Source organism: Astatotilapia calliptera, chromosome 4, assembly GCF_900246225.1.
Source record: "Astatotilapia calliptera chromosome 4, fAstCal1.2, whole genome shotgun sequence".
NCBI classification, from domain to species: domain Eukaryota; kingdom Metazoa; phylum Chordata; class Actinopteri; order Cichliformes; family Cichlidae; genus Astatotilapia; species Astatotilapia calliptera.
Window position 1 is genome coordinate 28,647,515 of NC_039305.1, and position 18,863 is coordinate 28,666,377.

The window sequence follows — 18,863 nt, forward strand, 5'->3', positions numbered from 1 at the left end:
CCTGTTTAGAGACGTGGTGCAGCTGTGAAATCTGTCTCTTTGTTATTACGCTCAGCGTCTATTAGTTTACATTTTGACTGCACAATTGTGAGCTTTTTGCTATGCACAAAAACAACATTGTTTTCTTTTATTTATGGACCATGATTATTTAATAAATGCTGATAATTTATTTTTGAGTAATTTCTTCATGTACATCTACGCTGTATGTAAATAAAAGTGCCCGTGTGACATCTGGGACACAGTGTGACTAAGAACTCTCTTTTTGTTCTTAACTTATGGCTTAAAAAAAAAAAATCGAGATATATATCTTATATCGCCATCCAGCTAAAAAATATCGAGATATGAATTTTGGGTCATATCGCCCAGCCCTACATAGTACCTCTATATTTTTCCATCCATCCATCGCATATCCTTTTCAGGGTCGCGGGGGGTGCTGGAGCCTATCCCAGGTGTCATAGCGCGAGAGGCGGGGTACACCCTGGACAGGTCGCCAGTCTGTTGCAGGGCCAACACACAGGGACAGACAACCATTCACACTCACATTCACACCTGTCGGCAATAGTTGGGTTGCGGTCACGTGGTTCTGATGACGTGCGGAGGCAGCGCGATTTTTGAGTGGAGGGCGGAAGTAAACATGGAGGACACTGTGGAGAGTCAGGAGAGCAGCTATTGTGCAACTTTAGACCCCGTTTCTCGGGAGAGATATAAACAGATAGTTAAAAAAAATATATCGGACGTGATCCGTATTCTTTGAAAATGTCCGAATACACCACAGAAGTAAAGGATTTGCCTACTATCGAGGCTGTGGATATCACCAACTACTTGGTCCTCCAGACTTCTTACTACACTAGGCAGCAAATGAAAGCTTTCAAGAGTCTGGAGGCGTACAATTTTTTTGTCAGCGGGTGGGTCCACAACCTTGGAACAAAACGTCTCCGTGATGGATACAGTTTGGTGTTTGCAAGGGTGAGTGTTTGTTCTTATATTGCTTTATCTTAAACACGCTAACAGTTAGCGGTAGCGGCTTTAACGTCAACAAACATGCCACATCCTTAGGACTTCGTTAGAGTGACAGTTGTTTGTTTCAAGGTAAACCATTCTCAGCGGTCTAACGAGACACCTCTGAAGACTTGGGTAATTGCAAAGGAGGATGGAGAAGTGATTGCAGCTCATTGCAATTGTATGGCAGGGTTAGTAGCCTGTTCTCCACTGTCACTAGGCTCAAATCCGGGCTCTCAGCCGTCTGTTGCATATCCAAAATCGCCTCTGCACATCGATGCTGTTCTGCCTTAAGCTTCATTCTTTTCTCTCGTTTGAGAACTGATTCCGATCTGGGTTTTCGTTCGTAGCCGAGATTGACCGTCGGAGCCCAGTCATCCAAAGCACTTGGGCAGCCTATAGTCCCAATCAAGTCAATATTAGACTACTAACTTAAAAGCACTAAGTAAACGAGAATTTAACGACAACCTAATGCTAATAAGTTCGTTTGCAAACATAACATTACCTCTGACGAAGTGGTCGCTGCAGACACGGGCATTGGCAGACTCTGCTCCTCCCGACTGTAAACGTAAATTTAAAATCCATTTTTTCCTACGTTTTTCGGTTAGAATTTTCCATTTTTCTCCTCTTCGTTGGGCTATTTTTGGTACCCTAAAATACCGTTTATCAGTTTCTCGGGTCGACCTACTGGAGCATCCGTAAACACAACAGGACATAGGCATTTTGCGTACTGTCTGTCTGTGATTTTGCGCTTATCTTTTTCACTTCCGACCGCCAGTCAAATTTCGCGCTTTACGTCGACGTCACGTCTACGTCAAATGAAACCTAGCTATTTAGATTTTTCAATTAACCTATCCCCACAAAGTGCATGTCTTTGGCCTGCGGGAGGAAGCCGGAGTACCCGGGGAGAACATGCAAACTGCACACAGAAAGTAATATAATATAATTGCAAAAATAATTGTTTGCATGACAAGCAGTTATGCACTTTTTCTTAAGTGAGATTTAAAATGCCGAACACTTAAAATAATCACATATGTACGGTCATTGTACGTGTACTGTAGATTTATTGTTTCGTCTGGTGCTTCCATGCACCACAGCACATGGGGTCAGTAAAACACTGACGTAGACTGATGCCAACTGCTTTTAAGCAGACGAAGAAGAACAAGCGGGGGAAACTGAAAAAGGTTTCCGACCGGCGATGTTTCGCTGTTACACATAGTTGGAAAGTGCTACGCCAGGACTACAGGTGAAAAAAACCCTAATTCCTAGATTTTTAAATAGGTGCAGTCAACACATGAGCAAGGTTAAACGTAAATGTCTTAGAGATGTATCATTATGTTGGGATATTTTCTCTGTTTCTCAGCTGGTGGCTGTGTTTCTTACTACGGTGGGACATCATGCGGTACATGTCTGTTCCCTGCGGTTAGCTTTGCTAGCTACATGTTGACAGAGTTCAGGCACAGTTGAAGAGTCAGTGATACATGCTAGAGACACTGGAGCCACAATTTGTCCAATTGTCATGGAAAAATAAAGAGTACACTTTCGTTAATTAATTTGAATAATAAGTGGACGATTTAAACCAAATATAAATAAAAAGAAAACGGACAGTTCACTACTATAATTATACTGCAGCCCAATAACACAGTCAGGAATGAAGCCCTGAAAGTAAAATCCCCAGACAGCGTTGAAGGGTCAGAGGCTAAACACTGGACATTTGGTTGGGGTTGATTCTCCCCATGGAGAATCAAAAAATGTATCTGTTACACATTTACCTGATGGGCTACCTCTGCTTATTCTTCCTGCTTCTACGTTATTGTTTTATTATTTATTTTAGCTATATTGACAGGGTTTGGAGTAGTTGGCTAGTTTTCAAAAACTTATGCCTTGATGAGTTTTTGTGTTGAAACTGCAGGAAAATAACTTTTTACCTGTGCAGCTCAGGAGGTCATCTACTAATAACAAGGTTGATGGTTCGATCCCTGACTGCTCCAGTCTTTATGCCAAACATCCTTGGACAAGATGCTTGCCCCCAGTTGTTTGAATGAACGTGTGAGAATGTTAGCTAGAAAGCACCGGCATAGAAAGAGCATTGGATGCTCAGGTAGAGTAGAAAAGCTGTATAAGAACCAGTCCATTTACCTCTTATCCTTCCTTTTCTCTCAAAGTCAGCTGTGATGGCCAAACTTCAGGGCTTTGAGTTTTGGAGGAAAACTCTGAAAGAAGCACGCTATGTGGTGGCTCCCATGGTGGACCAGAGTGAGCTGGCTTGGCGTTTGCTTAGCCGCCGACACGGTGCTCAGCTTTGCTACACCCCCATGCTGCATGCTCAGGTGTTTGTCCGTGACGCCAACTACAGGAGGGAAAACCTCTACAATGAAGTTTGTGAGGAGGACAGCCCTCTCATTGCACAGGTGAGAATCAACACTGAGTTGAGTTCTTTGTTTGTTTGTTTTTAAATAGTAATATCAGTAATTTAAAAATGCTTTTAATAGTTTTGTATTTTCTATTTATTTGTTTTCTTTTTAAACTTCAAGACGTTTGTGGTGCAGTAAAAAAAATTCAAAGTGCAGGCTTTTGTTATTTGTCCATTTTTAATTTAAATTTTCAGTTTTGCCCATTTCAAAACCTCCTTATCAGAGGCAAAGAAAGAAAGAAACAAATGTAACCATTACATCACCTTAATCACTTCATCGGCTGTTGCCTAATCTAAATCAGTGTTCCATCCTCTGTGTGTCAGTTTTGTGCCAATGATCCAGAGGTGTTCCTTCAGGCAGCTTTGCTGGCTCAGGATTATTGTGACGCCATTGATCTCAACCTGGGCTGTCCACAGATGATCGCTAAGAGAGGTAAACCTTTCATTCATATATGAACCCATGAATTTCTTACGTTACCATTTCTTAAAGATTGCATCAGAAAGAATAGTGTTGCCAAACTTGCAGACGAGTGAAAGGGGAACTTGACACTGATGTTTTTCTTTTCTCTTTTCTTTTTTTTTTTTTTTTAAGGACACTATGGAGTTTTTCTACAAGATGAATGGGACCTGTTGGAAAAAATGGGTAAGTCTGTGTTTGTGTGACTGAAGACTGTTGTTGGACATAATGTTTTCACGAATATTCATGATGCAAAAACATTTTTCCCACATCTTCTGTTTGTTTAATCAGTTTAATCTCAGGCACCTAAACTTTCCCCTTATTTGTCAGTCAGCTTAGCCAACGAAAAGCTCAAAGTGCCAATCACGTGCAAGATCCGTGTGTTCAAGGAGGTTGAAAAAACAGTCCGCTATGCCCAGATGCTCGAGAACGCTGGATGTCAGGTATGACCTCTGCAGTAATTTGAATGAGTTTGCCAGCTCTCCGGCTTGTCACTTCCCAGTCTGTAGCAGAAACAGAATTGTCCTTTTACTTTAGCTGTTGTTGTAAGGGGGGGAAAGATTTTTCTAAGTTGAGCTTCGTACAGTGTATAGAAAGACACAGACGAGCGGGCTGAAGCTGGGCTATTGTAAAAGTCACCATAAGCAAACTTTGCCAGTATGTATTTTTAAGGATGTGTTCCATTTCTATGTAAAGTCCTTTTACAAATAAGAGCTTTTAAGGAAAACTACATGCACAGAAAACAGTGTGTTACATTAGAAAATCATTTTTTAAACTGGAGCAGTGATGAGGAGTAAATTCAGCAAATCTGATGTTTGGTGTGGCTCGGCCATCTTTGTTTTACGCTTCACTGAACGAGCGTAACGCACAGCTGCATAGTTTATTTTCATTTCTGACTGTTGATTTGTGTGTTTGCTTTAAATGGTGTTTCCAGAAGCATTAGAATAAATCTGTGTTGATGGGTCTTGACGTGTCTCCCAGCTGCTGACAGTGCACGGCAGAACCAAAGACCAGAAAGGCGCCATGACGGGTATCGCTAGCTGGGAGCACATAAAGGCTGTACGGTGAGCTGCTCGTCTTCTGTATCTGATGTGGGATGGATTCCTGTTTCCAATGTTTCCTAACTAATAATTAAATGCAGTAGCTTTGATATTAAAGCAAAATCAGATGAACCATGAAGCTGATGAGCCAAATAACATTAATGTATATTGACTTCTGTGATTTGTTACAGGCAGGCGGTAAATATTCCAGTATTTGCTAACGGCAACATCCAGCACCTCAGTGATGTGGAGCGCTGCATTCAGGAAACAGGCGTGCAGGGAGTGATGAGTGCAGGTCAGGAGCAGGAGTTTGTTTTATTTATTACTTTTCTTCCCTGATGTGACGATGACGACCATAGCAACCACAATTTCTGTGTTGTATTGTTCTTAGAGGGGAACCTCCATAACCCAGCGCTGTTTGAAGGCCGCAGCCCCCCGGTGTGGGAAATGGCTGAGGAGTATCTAGAGGTGGTGAAGCGGTATCCTCCATGTACTCTGTCCTATGTTCGAGCCCACCTCTTCAAGCTGTGGCATCACACGTATGTCTCTCTTTGCCTCCTGCACTTGGAGATTCTGTTTCCCAGAAATGCTACTGGTCCAAGAGTCAAATATGGCTTCTTTGATTTATAAGCTCAAAAAAATACTTGCTGATGAGTTTATTGCCTCAGTCATTAGTTTAAATTACTGAATACAACATGATTTTAATTTTACACAGTGTGGAGTAATAAAAAACGATAAAGTCTGGTTTAGGAGCTCCGCCCCTCGTCTATTATGTGTGTTTTAAAACATCAGGGCCAATAAGTGACATCACAGTGTCCATCTTTTCCTATACAAGCTGTGGTGGATCAAACTTTCTCTGTGATGACCTACAACACATTTCAGGTGCCAGCATAGATGAACATCTGTCCTCTGTGCTTATTTTAACATCGGGCATGACACCAGGAAGGTCTCAGTAGTTCCTAATAGACTAAATGATAGCGTGTCATGTCTACCCAGTTACTGAGTTTAAACATAACTGCACCAGATCATATTTCATGCTCGCTGTTCATTGAGTGATCTAGTACAGGGTAGGAAACATACACAATGTTTCTTCCTGCTATAGCTCAGCAGTACTGCTTTAAAATGTGACCTTTCCTGCATGCTGCATGCATGTGTCTGTTCAGGCTGCAGATCCACCAGGACCTGAGGGAGGAGTTGGCCAAGGTGAAGACTCTGGAGGGTTTGGCTGACGTTAGCAAACAGCTGAGGCTTCGCTGTCAGGTACAAACAGGAAACATCCTTTCAAATATGCACAACTGAGGAGGTAGCTAAGAGCTCAGCATTACCATAGCGACAGAGGTGAAACCAGAAGCAGATGGACATTATTAAAGTAATCATTGTATGTTTTTATATAGTTCTGTGCTGTGTAGTGGGTAGACTGCAGTCATGTCTGTGTACTACAGGCATTTCAGCAACACAGTTCCCAAAGAATCCGTGGAATGATGTGATAATGAGGTGCATTGTTCGGTAGCAAGTAGACTTTGTGTTGCATTAGAAACTCACCGTGACCCATTTCCTCTATAGTTTTCACATGTGGTCAAGATGTCATCACAGCCTTAACACCTACAAGGTGCAAGAAAGTTCGATTTTTAGAGGCAGACACTAATATTTCAGTCAAATGCTGATATTAACCTGATGTTGTCTGTTGATTTTTTTAAGCTTTAAGGAAAGCGGCACTGACACCATGTATAACTGCTTAGAGCAGGGGTGTCTGAGGGCCGGTGTCCTGCAGGTTTACATGTGTCCTTGATCCAACACAGCTGATTTAAATGGCTAAATGACCTCCTCAACATGTCTTGAAGTTAGGACTGTTTGATATAACGATATATATCAGATGGCGATACGAAAACGTCTATCGTTTCGTTTTACGCTATCGTTTGTTTCGTGGTGTCACAACATAAACCGTTTACGGCAATATTTTTTTTTTTTTTTCATCGTTTTGATGGTCACTGTAGTGGCTATATGAATTTCTTAACGTTCTCTCTTTCTCTTATAATTAAAATAACCACACTACGGATGGACAAGCGACTGTTTTTATGCGTTGTCGTTAGCAATAAACTGAAATGATGACAAACAGAAGGACCAGTAAAAAAAAAAAACCAAGGACCTTATTCCTAAACAAGGGGCTGCCTCTGTAGCATGGACATGGTTTGGTTATGAAAAGTCTGACACGGAGTAGAAAACTGTACGATGCAAATTTTGCTGCAAACTGGTTTCCACCATGGACTCAAACATGACAAACCTCTTCTACCACCTACGCAAGAGTCACGTAAAAGAGTATGGAGAGAGTTTACGGATGAGAAGCAAAAAAGAGCCGTCAGGTGCTCAAAATAACCCTTAAACTCAAACATTAGAACAGGCTTTTTCCCCGCATGTAATAAATACTCAGAAAGAAAATGGCAGACGTTACAACTTATGTCTAAAAATGTATCGTTTCATGCATCGGTCAAAACAGTCGACTCCAGGTATACAACACCCAGCTGGAAACACTTCACGCAAGTTGAGCTGCCCGAGATTCACAGAATTTACAAAAAAGGAAAAATGTTTGTGGTTTATATCGTTGTCGGGACGATAAATGTCTTATATCAGGATATGAGATTTTGGTCATGTCACACGGTCCTACTTAGTAAAGAACTAATTATTTGGTTCAGGTGTGTTGACCCAGGGTGAGATCTAAAACCTGCAGGACACCGGCCCTTGAGGCCTGGAGTTCCTCACCCCTGGTTTAGAGCTTCAGCTTGTTCAGTTGCTGCTTGTTCAGGGTCACATGACCTTTGATTTGTATGTCATAGTGTAGAAAGTGTTTACTGTCCTTTCCACAAGTTGGGAAGTTTTTGTAATTCTAAAAAAAGAAGGAAAAAATTATTAGATTCATTAGCATAGACTTTTTACATTTTTGCTATATTTTAGTTTGAAATGCAGCCAATGGGTTTGTGTGATGTTATGGCACCCTCCCAAAAGGTTGATTCTGTTCATCTGGACGTACCTTTTGGGATTTATTTACCTGGATGATTGAGCATGCATCGAGACATTGCGGCACTGAAAGTTTCCTGACTGTGGCTTTCTGTCTATTCAGGAGGAGATAGCCAAAGGAAAAGATTCAGAAGATAAAGAAAGCGGACTTCCTTTCCCCCACTGGATCTGCCAGCCATATGTCAGACCAGTGTAAGTCACAACACATCTCTACTTACTTCAGTAAAAAGAAAGTAATGCACATCTTTTGATCCATGAACACACTTCTCAAAAGATTTCTCACTAATGGATGATCACGTTACAGGCCAAAAGAGACGGTTACCAACGGTAACAGCCAGGCATCAGTGTTGAAAAAGACGGTTTGTCAGAAGAGGGCACTGGAGGACTGTGAGTCAGCTGACACACTCTCTAAAAACAAGCAGAAGAAGAGATCCCGCAACCCCAAAAAGAACTTCTGCCCCGAACAGAAACGTAAGTTTGTGCTGTCGACTTAACCTGCTGGTCAAAAGTCTTAGAACACCCCAATTTTTCCAGTTTTTCTAATTGAAAATTATGCATTTTAATGTCTCATTGCACTCTGAAATGAAAGCATTGTACAAATACGGAATTGGAGTTAAAAAAAAAAGTATCTACTTTTGACAGATATAACAGCTGAACACACCCGTGGGAGTCTTTCTACAATAGAAATCAAATATTCTTCAGAAAGTCCTTCCCAAACTGTTGCAGAAGGTCCCATAAATGTGGCACTCGTAGGTCGCTTTGCTTTCACTTTTCTGTCCAGTTCATCCCAAACCAGCTCGATGGAGACTCGATGGTCATTATCTTGCCGTAGGATGAACCCCGACTATTTTCTAGGCACAAACCAGAGAGTATTGCATGGCACTGCAGAATGCTGTGGCAGCCGTTTTAGTTCATCACTCTGTACAAGTCGCCGACCCTGGATCCAGTAAAAAAAAGCCCCAGACCATCACTCTTCCTCCTCCATCTTTGACAGTTGATGCGCCACACTGAGGGACCATCCTTTCGCCTACTTGATGGTGTACAAAGATCCTACATGTCGAAGATTTCAAATTCAAGACTTCCAGTCTTCCACTGGTGGGGTTTCATGGCCCAGGCAAGCCTCTTTGTCTTATTCTGACGTCTTAGCGATGGCTTTCTTGCTGCAACTCGTCCTGTCATACCTGCAGCTCGAAGTCTTCTCTTCACAGTTGAGACTGAGACTTGCTTTCTATACCACTATTAAGCTGTGCTTGAAGCTGTTGTTCTGTGAGCCGCTGATCACACAAGGCGGTTAACTCTCAGAAACTTGTCCTCTGATTCAGTTGTGGCCTCTTCCTGTCACAGTTTCTGAGGCCTTTTGATGTTGAAGGAAACTGTGCTCACTGACACCTTGACCTTCTTTCCAATTTCTCTGTAGGAATAACATTTTTAAGTGTTTGATGGTCTGTCTCGCTTCCATTGTTAATTCCCCTATTCACGCCATCTTTGTAGCAACACAGAATTTTCTGCAGTACAATACTTTCAGGTGATGCTCACAAGTGTATGTTACCACACTGCTTTTATGCAGACAGAGGGGGTTGTAAGTGTAAATGACCACGGCAGACCATGCTTTGTTGCATCTTTATTCAACCACTTTTCCCACACACGGTTGCTGTACACTTACAATGGGCTGCAGCTTTGCGGCTGCCAGGCACACACATCGACAGCAACCCCATGACGGGACCCTACACCACTCTGAAGCTGGCGAGGTGTGATTGTGATGCCGCACAGGTGCATTCGCCTTCCCTGCTGTGGCGCCGCCACCCACGCCCCGCCACAGTAAGTAATCCAGAAAAGTTGGAACACCTGTAGGAATTAGTAGCACCAGCTTGATCAACCTCCATTGCTGCAGAACGGCTTTAAATTGTTAACCCATATTGTGTTCTCTGAAAAAGGCCTTTTGTACATTATGTACATATTTTTCAGTTTTGTGTAACCTTATCTTTTTTTTTAACTTCTGGCAGTTCACCATTTACCTTTGTACCATTTCAAACTTTTCATTGGACTTGAATTGCAATAAATAACTGGAAAAATTGGGGTGCTGTAAGACTTTTGACCGGTCTTGTAAATTGTCAAGTTCCTCATTGAAAATGTGAGTCACTGGTCACTAATGTGCATCTTATTTCTTCCTGCAGCCAAATACATCAAATGTGAACAATGTGGTAACCCAAAGGTAAGCAGAATTCAAACACTGACCTTCTAGTTTGGACAACAGATTAAAAGATGAGCTATTAGATTCAATTGTCAGTTGCTCAAGCACATTTTCATAAAGGTTAGACATGACATTTAGTTAGAAATTCTTTGTTTTGTTCCATTCGCACCGCTTTTGAGATTAAGCCACTTAATTTGCTTTTATTTGATCGTTAGCCTGAATCCTGTGAGCTTTAACTTTCCTCTGCAGGGGAATAAGTGCGTCTTCAGCCTTTGTCGAGGCTGCTGTAAGAAGAAGGCTTACAAAGAAGTGGCAGACTGTCCAAGTAAGTGTGTACGTACACACACTCACTCACTCATGAGGTGCTGTGTGTTGATCCTGTGTAGTGGATATGATTTCTAATCACACTGTCTGCTGATTTATTGACACAAAGACTCCCAGAGTTTATTACCGCCACATGTTAGGACATTAATGTGTTAGACTGGGTTACACAGTCCACAGCAATACAATACAGCAATTATCCAGATTGTGAATCCACAATCAAGAAAAAGAAAAAACAAGAAATGAAAAGGATCGACTCATCTGTGATATAAATGTGTTTATTTCCTGTGTTTAACAGGCCACGGGCTGAGGTTCAAGACCAAGGCAGAGAAACGGAAAGCAGAGGAGAAGGAGCAGGCGGAGAGATCCACAACAGAGGTGGAGAGAAGCGACCACATTCCTCAGCCTCTGCAGGATTCAAGAAGGGAACTGGAGGAGCCTCGGCTGCTACTATGAGCAGGACTGCAGCCATCTCTGCGTGCACAAGCCACACACTCACTGGAGGGTGGAAGCAGTGCATGCAGTAGTCGGTGCATACTGTGTACACAGCTGCTAAGTAGTCTGTTTGGGACTGATGGTGAAGTGTCATCAATCAACAGACCAAAAAATAAAAGCTTATTTTTATGTAAAAGGGATTTCTAGGTGAATAAGCAGTCGGGGCGGGGGACTGGCAGTGGTTCAAATATAATTTATTTATTTTTTACATTTTTTTTAAGGACAGATATTCTAAAGACATTATTTTGCCCAAAGTTGTTGGTGAGTCTTCACAGGGAAAGATTTAGTAACTTGTTGGTGGCAGATGTGTTATACACACATGTAGATGCTGCATTGCTCAACTGCTGTTCACTGGAACACTGTGCCAACATATACATACATACATATATAGCTCAGGGAGAGCACGGTCTCCTTTTGCTTATTTCTCTGTGGAGGCAGAACACAGTTAGAGTTTCTAAGTACTTGAACTGTAAAAGGACCCTGAAGCAGTTTCGATTGTTCAAATGCTGCAACTGTACTTATGGTACAAGATGTTTAGTGTGCTTAATTTTGTATGTACAACTCAAGCACACACGTTAATGTCTGTCACGTTAATGCTTTGAAGCATTCTGATAAGTTAGGACTACCTAACCCATCATAGGGACTGATAAGTGTCATTTTCAGGCTCATATACATTACTTTGATTAAAGCGTTCATCTTCTTGTTCAAACATGACAGAATCCATTTTAATTCAGTCATAAGTAAAATATAAAACCAGTTCTCACAAGTGGAACTTTACTTATTTCTTAGTTTGACATATATTTAAAATAAGTGGCGTTTCATACAGGAGCTGGTCAGAAGCCTTAGTATCGCCTGAGCAAGCTCTTCTGACATGACTGGATGCAGCATCTACCTGTCTATATGTGTTTAATTAAAGTCATAAATGTGGTTACTTTCTTTATTTTGCATTAAGATTAGCCATAGTGCATAGTGCACTGTGTGCCTTTTGAATGAAATCACTGTCTGTCCAGAACTTGAGCATAAAGGACACAATTCAGCGCTCCCTCTGCTGCTGAGTAAAACATGCTCTTGTGTATACAGGGTAATAAGGTACAATGGACATCAAAGAGGATGTGTGTTTTGTGGTAGTTGGCCCCACACTGTCAAAGGTTGGGGGTAACTGTAAATTTGGCAACACAGATGAACAAATATATAGATTTTTATCTGTAATGGACGGAGCTATAATGAAATCACCCTCTGGTTTCTGGACTCTGAATTTTTGAAAACACATTTTAATTCTTCCCATTGTAATTTTTAAAAAGTCCTTTTGGGTGGAAGAGTTAAGTTGTGAACTAGCTCTGCTTAGTTTGGTTAGCAAGCGTCATCCACATGCATATGGCTCTCACACAAACCTGCTAATAAGGGACAAAGTAAAGAAGTCATAAATTGCACTCGTCAGCCTTTAGCACAAACTTCTTGGACTAATGCCATTTAAAAATGCTTCAAAAGGTGCAAAACTCACAAAAATGCTAAATCCAGGTAACTCGGATTAACAGGACTCCTGTTCAACATTGTGGTAAAGTCCCTAATGTTAAGTCTTAGAGGTGTTCAGATTCAGAGAAAAAATCTATTGACACTACAACAAAGGTCCAAACCATTTTTACAGCAGACAGTAAATGCACTTTTAATATTGTAAAGCATTTTAGCAAAGTGTTTGGTGACTGACAGCCTCAAGTGGCGAATCCAGGAACTGCAGTTTTTGCTTCACGTTTTCAGGTTGCTGTTTGGGTGGCATTGATGTCTTTGTCTCCTTGGTAACTAGCTTGTTTACTAACAGGACCACCTAAGCAAGCCCAAAAATGCTTTAACTAATTCCAATATTTTTTTTATTACTTATGCCCTAAAATAGCTGGAAAGTATTTACTGTTATGAGCTATTTTAGATCCAATTTTTAAAAAAAAAACATGAATTTTGGTTGCAGGCTCCAGTAGCTTCCTGTTTACGTTTTTTTTTATTTTTAAATTTTTATTTATTTATGACAAATTGGTAAACCTGTCGATTTTATTTCCTGCTTTTCATATTGGTTTTTCTTATAGCCTTTGCAGCTGGTACAATGCAGTATTTTAAAGCAAGGTGCGTCATCTATGCTAACATAAATTGTGTTTATAAAAATAAACATTAATACTAAGGGTGCAACGATACACAAAATTCACGGTTCGGTTCGATACTTTGGTGTCACAGTTCGATATTTTTTCGATACAAAAAAAGTTCATGCCTTTTTAATTTGTCATTTATTAAAATTAGAAATATATATTTTAACTCAAAAGTACAGTTTTTAAATTTAATGTTGCTGAAACAACAAAATAATAATAAAAAAATCTATCTGATCGAGAAATCACTCATCTTTGGAAAAGAGAGTTTATTACAGAGAAATGGCTCTTTCCAAAATAAAAGCTATACTATACGCTTCTTCTGGGCTATATTCTCAGCAGCATATTAAACATATCAGGTCCCCATAAGGAGAATCATGTGCTAACGGCTGTCTAAATGACTCGAGTAAAGTTTGTAGCATGCGGGGTCGAAGGAGCTTGGAAAGAAAAGCGTCTCAACTTTGAGTTGCTTGAAGACGTTTCACCTCTCATCCGAGAAGCTTCTTCAGTTCTAAGGTCAAATGGTGGAGAGTCCCATATTTAAACCCAGTGGGAGTTTCCCCACAAATAGTACCTCCTTTTTGACTCCCATCACCCTCTGGAACACAGACTTGGAGTAATCAGGACCCTACACCATGTTCCCTCTAAGCCTGAAGGGAAAAAGAAGGAACACACACATGTAAAGGAAGCACTCAAAACGTGCGGCTATCCTAAATGGGCGTTCTTAAAGTCAGCAAAGAGGCACAGAAAAGAAGACCAGACACCAGCGAGGGAGGATAAGAAGGACAGATGCAACAACATTGTCATCCCCTATGTAGCCGGTGTATCAGAGAAACTCAGGAGAGTTTTCTCCAAGCATGACATCCCGGTGCATTTCAGACCCAGCAACACGCTCAGACAAAAACTGGTTCACCCGAAAGACTAAACTCCAAAACACAGACTTAACAATGTGGTGTATGCTGTACAGTGCAGCGAGGAATGCCCAGACCTCTACATTGGAAAGACCAAACAGCCACTTCACAAGCGCATGGCACAACACAGAAGAGCCACCTCCACAGGACAAGACTCAGCAGTCCATCTGCATCTAAAGGTCAAAGGTCACTCTTTCGAGGATGCCAATGTTCACATTTTGGACAGAGAGGACAGATGGTTTGAAAGAGGAGTGAAAGAAGCCATCTATGTCCACTGTGAGCGACCATCTTTGAACAGAGGCGGGGGTTTACGACACCAACTCTCTTCCATCTATAATCCAGTTTTGAGATCCCTTCCCAGACGCCTTAACGCCCACTCACATCCTGGGCCATCTGACCTCAGGAATTCACATGATAGGGTGGGGCCAGGTTTCACAGTGAGCTCACCCGAAACCCTGGCTGATTGGGACCCACACCCAGTTTTAAACGTTGGCTCATGTGATTAGGTAGAGGATCATCAGTGGGTCCTTTTGTCCCTCTGTGGGGGGTCACTCCCACTAGGTTTATATCTGGGACTCTCCACCATTTGACCTTAGAACTGAAGCTTCTCAGATGAGAGGTGAACCATCTTCAAGCAACCTAAAGAAGCCCAGACGCTTTTCTTTTCAAGCTCCTTAGACTACACACCTTTTGTGTTATAAATAACACAAAATTAATATTGAACACATCTGTTTTAGTTATTGTTCCATACTGCATACTGTATTTTATTTTATTTTTTACATGTTAATATGAGAATTAGTCAAAAGAATGACGTGCCTCTGACCGCATCAGTTTATTCTGTTCCTGTTGTTGGATATACACTATAAATATTTTTGAGCGCAGAGTGCCATCTAGTGGTCAAATCAAGGTGGTCAAATTGTGAACGAAATTTGGAAAGACTCTCTTTCAAATGTGTCAAAAATGAGACTTTCTATGATGTAATATTTAAGGGGTGTCAAACATGCAGACCATAGACTAGATCCCACCCACCCAAGTCTGCTGGTTGGATTTGCAAAGTGCACTGTGTGGCTATTATGGGTTGGGTTTGAGTGTAAATTCTGAAAAGTTAAAAGGTATTTAATAAAACAAAATAAATAAAAGTGAGAACAAAGCGGTAAAAGTCTGTCATTGTAAAAAGAAAGTTTTATACCATCTGCAAGCTGTCAAAGATAAGTGATATGTACACTTTGTCTCCTGAAGAGGGAGCACCTTTGTTCACCTGGACATTTACTAAAGTAGAAGAAAGAAAGAAAAGATAACCGTTGATTTTATCCAATTAACAAACTGTTGTTATGACATTTAGTCACTGCAGAGTAGTTACAACACAGAAATGAATCAGGTGGATGAGGTGACGGAGAAGGAGGAGATGAAAGGACACAAGGAGAAATGATGCAAGAAAAGACGACTGCAAAGAGTGTTGTCTTGTCTTTACATTTCTCTCTGCCCCCTCATGTATGCCTGTCTAGAACCGGCCCAGTATATAATATAGACTTGTAAAAATGCTAAAAATCAGATTGAAAAATTTGCACACATATAACTATGTATCCAAGGAAGGCGTTGCTATGGACGTGGGGGTGTCATCAGTGCCTTTTTTGAAACATGTGAACAGGAATTCTTCAAATCACAAAGAGACACTAAAGTGATGCTTTAAAGCTTTAATGCAAAGAAATCTGTTAACTGAGCCACAGTCAGCTACCATTACCATGGAGTGACAGTGCTTTACAGGAAAGAAGCTAAAAGTAATACAGCTTATGAGATGAGTACAGCGGGCAGTGTCGGTTTCTGAGGAGTTCACATCTCAGCTGGAGCTTTCCCAGGACGGTGGATGTAGTCGTTTATGAAGGTCAGATACTTTGCAACCTCAGTACAGACGCCAGGGCCGTCCTTGGGGCCACAACCACCAGAACTCATGACTCCCACCTGAACTAATTTCCCCCCTTTACGGCACACCAGTGGACCACCATAGTCTCCCTGTGGAAGCAAAACACACAACTTAGACTTAGATTCAACAATAAACTCCAAAGTAACGAGTAACTACTAGTTTCTGTCAATTCAGCTGAGTGAAAGTAAAGTACTTCATGTGTGATAAATCAAAAAGTGTTTGTTTATTTCAAAGTGGTAATAATCCATTTGATTAAATGCAAAAGACTAAAAAAAAGGGAAAAACTCACTTTGCAGGCACCCCTTCCCTTGCTGTCATTTGTGCATAGTGTATTAGAGGCTATCTGAGGAAGCCTCTCCTTACAGGTACTCTGAGAGATGATGGAAATCTTGAGCTGCTGAAGTGTTTCTGGAGCTTTCAGTGGAACTGTGGACACACAGGAAAAGTATGGAAGTGACAGAAAGGTGATGTTTCTTATCTGTGAAGTACCTTACTATGCAAAGTATGGACGTAGGCTATGTTTATACACAATTAAATACAGTTTACTGGTGACAGTATGGCAATTTACAATGGATCTGTGAGCCTGCCTTTTACAGCGTGAACATTTTAAAGCCTACTTTCTGTGCTTAACTTACCACCATTTCCCACTTCCCCCCAGCCAGTGATCCAGCACTCAGATGATGGACCAAAGGTGTCATCCTTGTCAGGCAGAGCCACTGGTGCAACATCTTTTGAAAATGTAATCGGTTTCTTCAGCTTGATCAGAGCGATGTCATTTTTGTTGCTGTTGCCCAGGTGTTGGTATTGAACAATATTGGCTATACCCATGTAACGGTGAGCTGCCTTTTGCAGCTGATATGCGCCGACAACAACGAACGATCGAAGATGATCATAACTGCATGACAAGAGAAACACACACATTAAGTCTCATGTATTTTGGAATGACCAAGCCTTCAACAAAACAACACTACACATGGGTTTTGTGGACACTGGTGCATTCAGCAGTTTAAAGGGCTGCGCATGTTTTTTCATAGTTGGCAGGAATTAAAAGAAAAGGAGCTGCAGTGGAGTAAACATTACATTAGTTTGGACTTGATGCGGTGTCTGCTGGGTGTGTAAATATGCAGCTACTCACTAAAAACACAGCTTAAGGTGCTGAAATGTGCATATGGTGTATTTAAATACTGACTGAGGCCTCCAGGTCTGACAAGTTAGGCCCACTCACCTAACTTGTCAGACCATTTCAGGACACTTGTCAGAAAGTGTCCTGAAATGATTTTGTCTTTATTGGCCAACAGTGAAGGTCCCTATGAGTAATTATTCCCCCAAAATACTCACATGCAGTGTGAAGCTTTTTTGTTATGACTGCTCTGGAGGATGTTCATAAAAATAATGAGACACGTTTCTGCAAACACACACAGACTTACTTAGCCACGCACTGTGCAGAAGTCAGCACCCACTGCTTTGCAACGACGGTGCCGCCGCAGCCCCATTTCTCCAATTTCGAATCTTTAGATGTCATGTTGAGGTGAACCATCCATGGCCAACTTTCCTTTTTGGCATCCTCTGCACCAATGATGGAGCTCCTCACTTCATTTCCCAGTAGACCTGAAAAACACAAACAAAATGCTGGATGTAAGTTTGAGGCATCTAAGAAAATTAAATCCCATGTTTGCTATTTTGCTCAGAATGGATGATAAACATTAGAGCATCAGTCTATCGAGGCTGCACTCTGAAATCTGGGCTCTGGAGTTGGGAAATTAAGGTTCAGCATTTTTCTCTCTCACCACCACTGTTGTGCAGCAGTACCAACACAGTTAGCAGAAGTTTGCAGAAAGCCATGGCCGTGATGAAGAACAGTGTAGCAGTACCTCTGTGTGGTGAGGGGGGAACAAGTGCAGCTTTATATGCACTGCTGGAGAGATGACTATCATTAGTCCCACCCTTTACATCTCAAACCACACCTAAAAAAATGTACATGTGTTTTTAACATACAGTGGAAAAATAATTGAAGACTTTGGTTGAATATTCTGGCAACGTGCCAAAAATATATATTTTGAACAATCGAATGCCATCTTTGATGAAAGAGTTTAACTCTTTTATTTGATTTATCTGCACTGCAGACCTGTTAGTGTGACACATTGTGCTTGAAAAGTTACCTGCTACTGCTGTGTTTATTTCCACTTAAATTATCTAAAAGTGGGGGGTGGTGGAGTTAAAGTGTAAGGCATAAAAGGTGTGGTCTCAGTAGAATTTCCATCTCCACCCTAAATGACCTTAGCCCTTCCACCCTTTTTTATTTATTATACTATATAACTGCTCTTGTATACAGACCCACAATGTTTCTGTTTCAATGGTTCTTACGCATACTCCATGTATATAGTTTCACTCACATATATGTATCCATATATGCTTTTTATTTTATTTTAATTATTTATTTGTTTTCCCCTTGTTGTATATTGTTTTCTCTTCTTACCTTTGCACCTTTGTGGTCCAGCTACCCAATTTCACTGTGCAAGAAACTGCACAATGACAATAAAAAAACTCTAAGTCTAAGTAAAGGTCTCGAGCATGTACGACTGAAAGGGAGCGAAGCGAAAATGGAGACAGAAAGGCAGAGGAAAGGGCAAGGACCGAGTACTCGTGCTCCAACTATTGAGACCTGTGTACTCATTGCAGAGACCTAAGTTCTGTTGTGTTTGCCATTTGCTGCATATCCCTCAATCTCTCGCTTTGCTTTATTGCCATTCAACCTTCTAGGAATAACAAAAAGCCACAAATAAGTCACAAAAGAAAAGTTGTCATTGAATTCTGTCACACTGATAATTCACATTAGTAAGTAAACTGAAGCACAGATGGAAAGCCCAAGGTGGCATAGCAGGTAGTGAAATGAAAAGGCACTTTAGCTGCTACTGGAAAACAAGCAAAGAACAAAGGAGGGAGGGAAAAATACACAAAGCTAGAAAATATTGAG

At 41.2% G+C, this 18,863-nt stretch overlaps 2 protein-coding genes across 3 annotated transcripts; one reads left to right on the forward strand and one right to left on the reverse strand.

The window, feature by feature from the left end:
• Positions 1 to 1,926: 1,926 nt before the first annotated feature.
• On the forward strand, positions 1,927 to 11,857 carry dus1l (dihydrouridine synthase 1-like (S. cerevisiae)). 2 transcript variants are annotated; one of them, XM_026165960.1, is made up of 14 exons: positions 1,927 to 2,245; positions 3,169 to 3,410; positions 3,737 to 3,845; positions 4,005 to 4,055; positions 4,200 to 4,312; positions 4,851 to 4,933; positions 5,101 to 5,204; positions 5,301 to 5,448; positions 6,073 to 6,169; positions 8,025 to 8,113; positions 8,226 to 8,392; positions 10,096 to 10,133; positions 10,362 to 10,437; positions 10,732 to 11,857. In XM_026165960.1, exons 2-14 carry the CDS (start codon positions 3,174 to 3,176, stop codon positions 10,887 to 10,889), a joined length of 1,470 nt encoding a protein of 489 aa, XP_026021745.1. In that variant the 5' UTR covers positions 1,927 to 2,245; positions 3,169 to 3,173; the 3' UTR covers positions 10,890 to 11,857. The 2 variants fall into 2 exon arrangements, with proteins under 2 accessions (XP_026021745.1, XP_026021744.1); XM_026165959.1 differs by having other exon boundaries at positions 2,034 to 2,245; positions 3,165 to 3,410.
• Positions 11,858 to 15,647: 3,790 nt separating this feature from the next.
• LOC113021381 (tryptase-2-like) lies at positions 15,648 to 17,752 on the reverse strand. The gene is made up of 5 exons (XM_026166026.1): positions 17,677 to 17,752; positions 17,317 to 17,497; positions 16,525 to 16,784; positions 16,179 to 16,315; positions 15,648 to 15,978 (listed from the first exon to the last, which is right to left on the reverse strand). Exons 1-5 carry the CDS (start codon positions 17,729 to 17,731, stop codon positions 15,799 to 15,801), a joined length of 813 nt encoding a protein of 270 aa, XP_026021811.1. The 5' UTR covers positions 17,732 to 17,752; the 3' UTR covers positions 15,648 to 15,798.
• Positions 17,753 to 18,863: the final 1,111 nt, after the last annotated feature.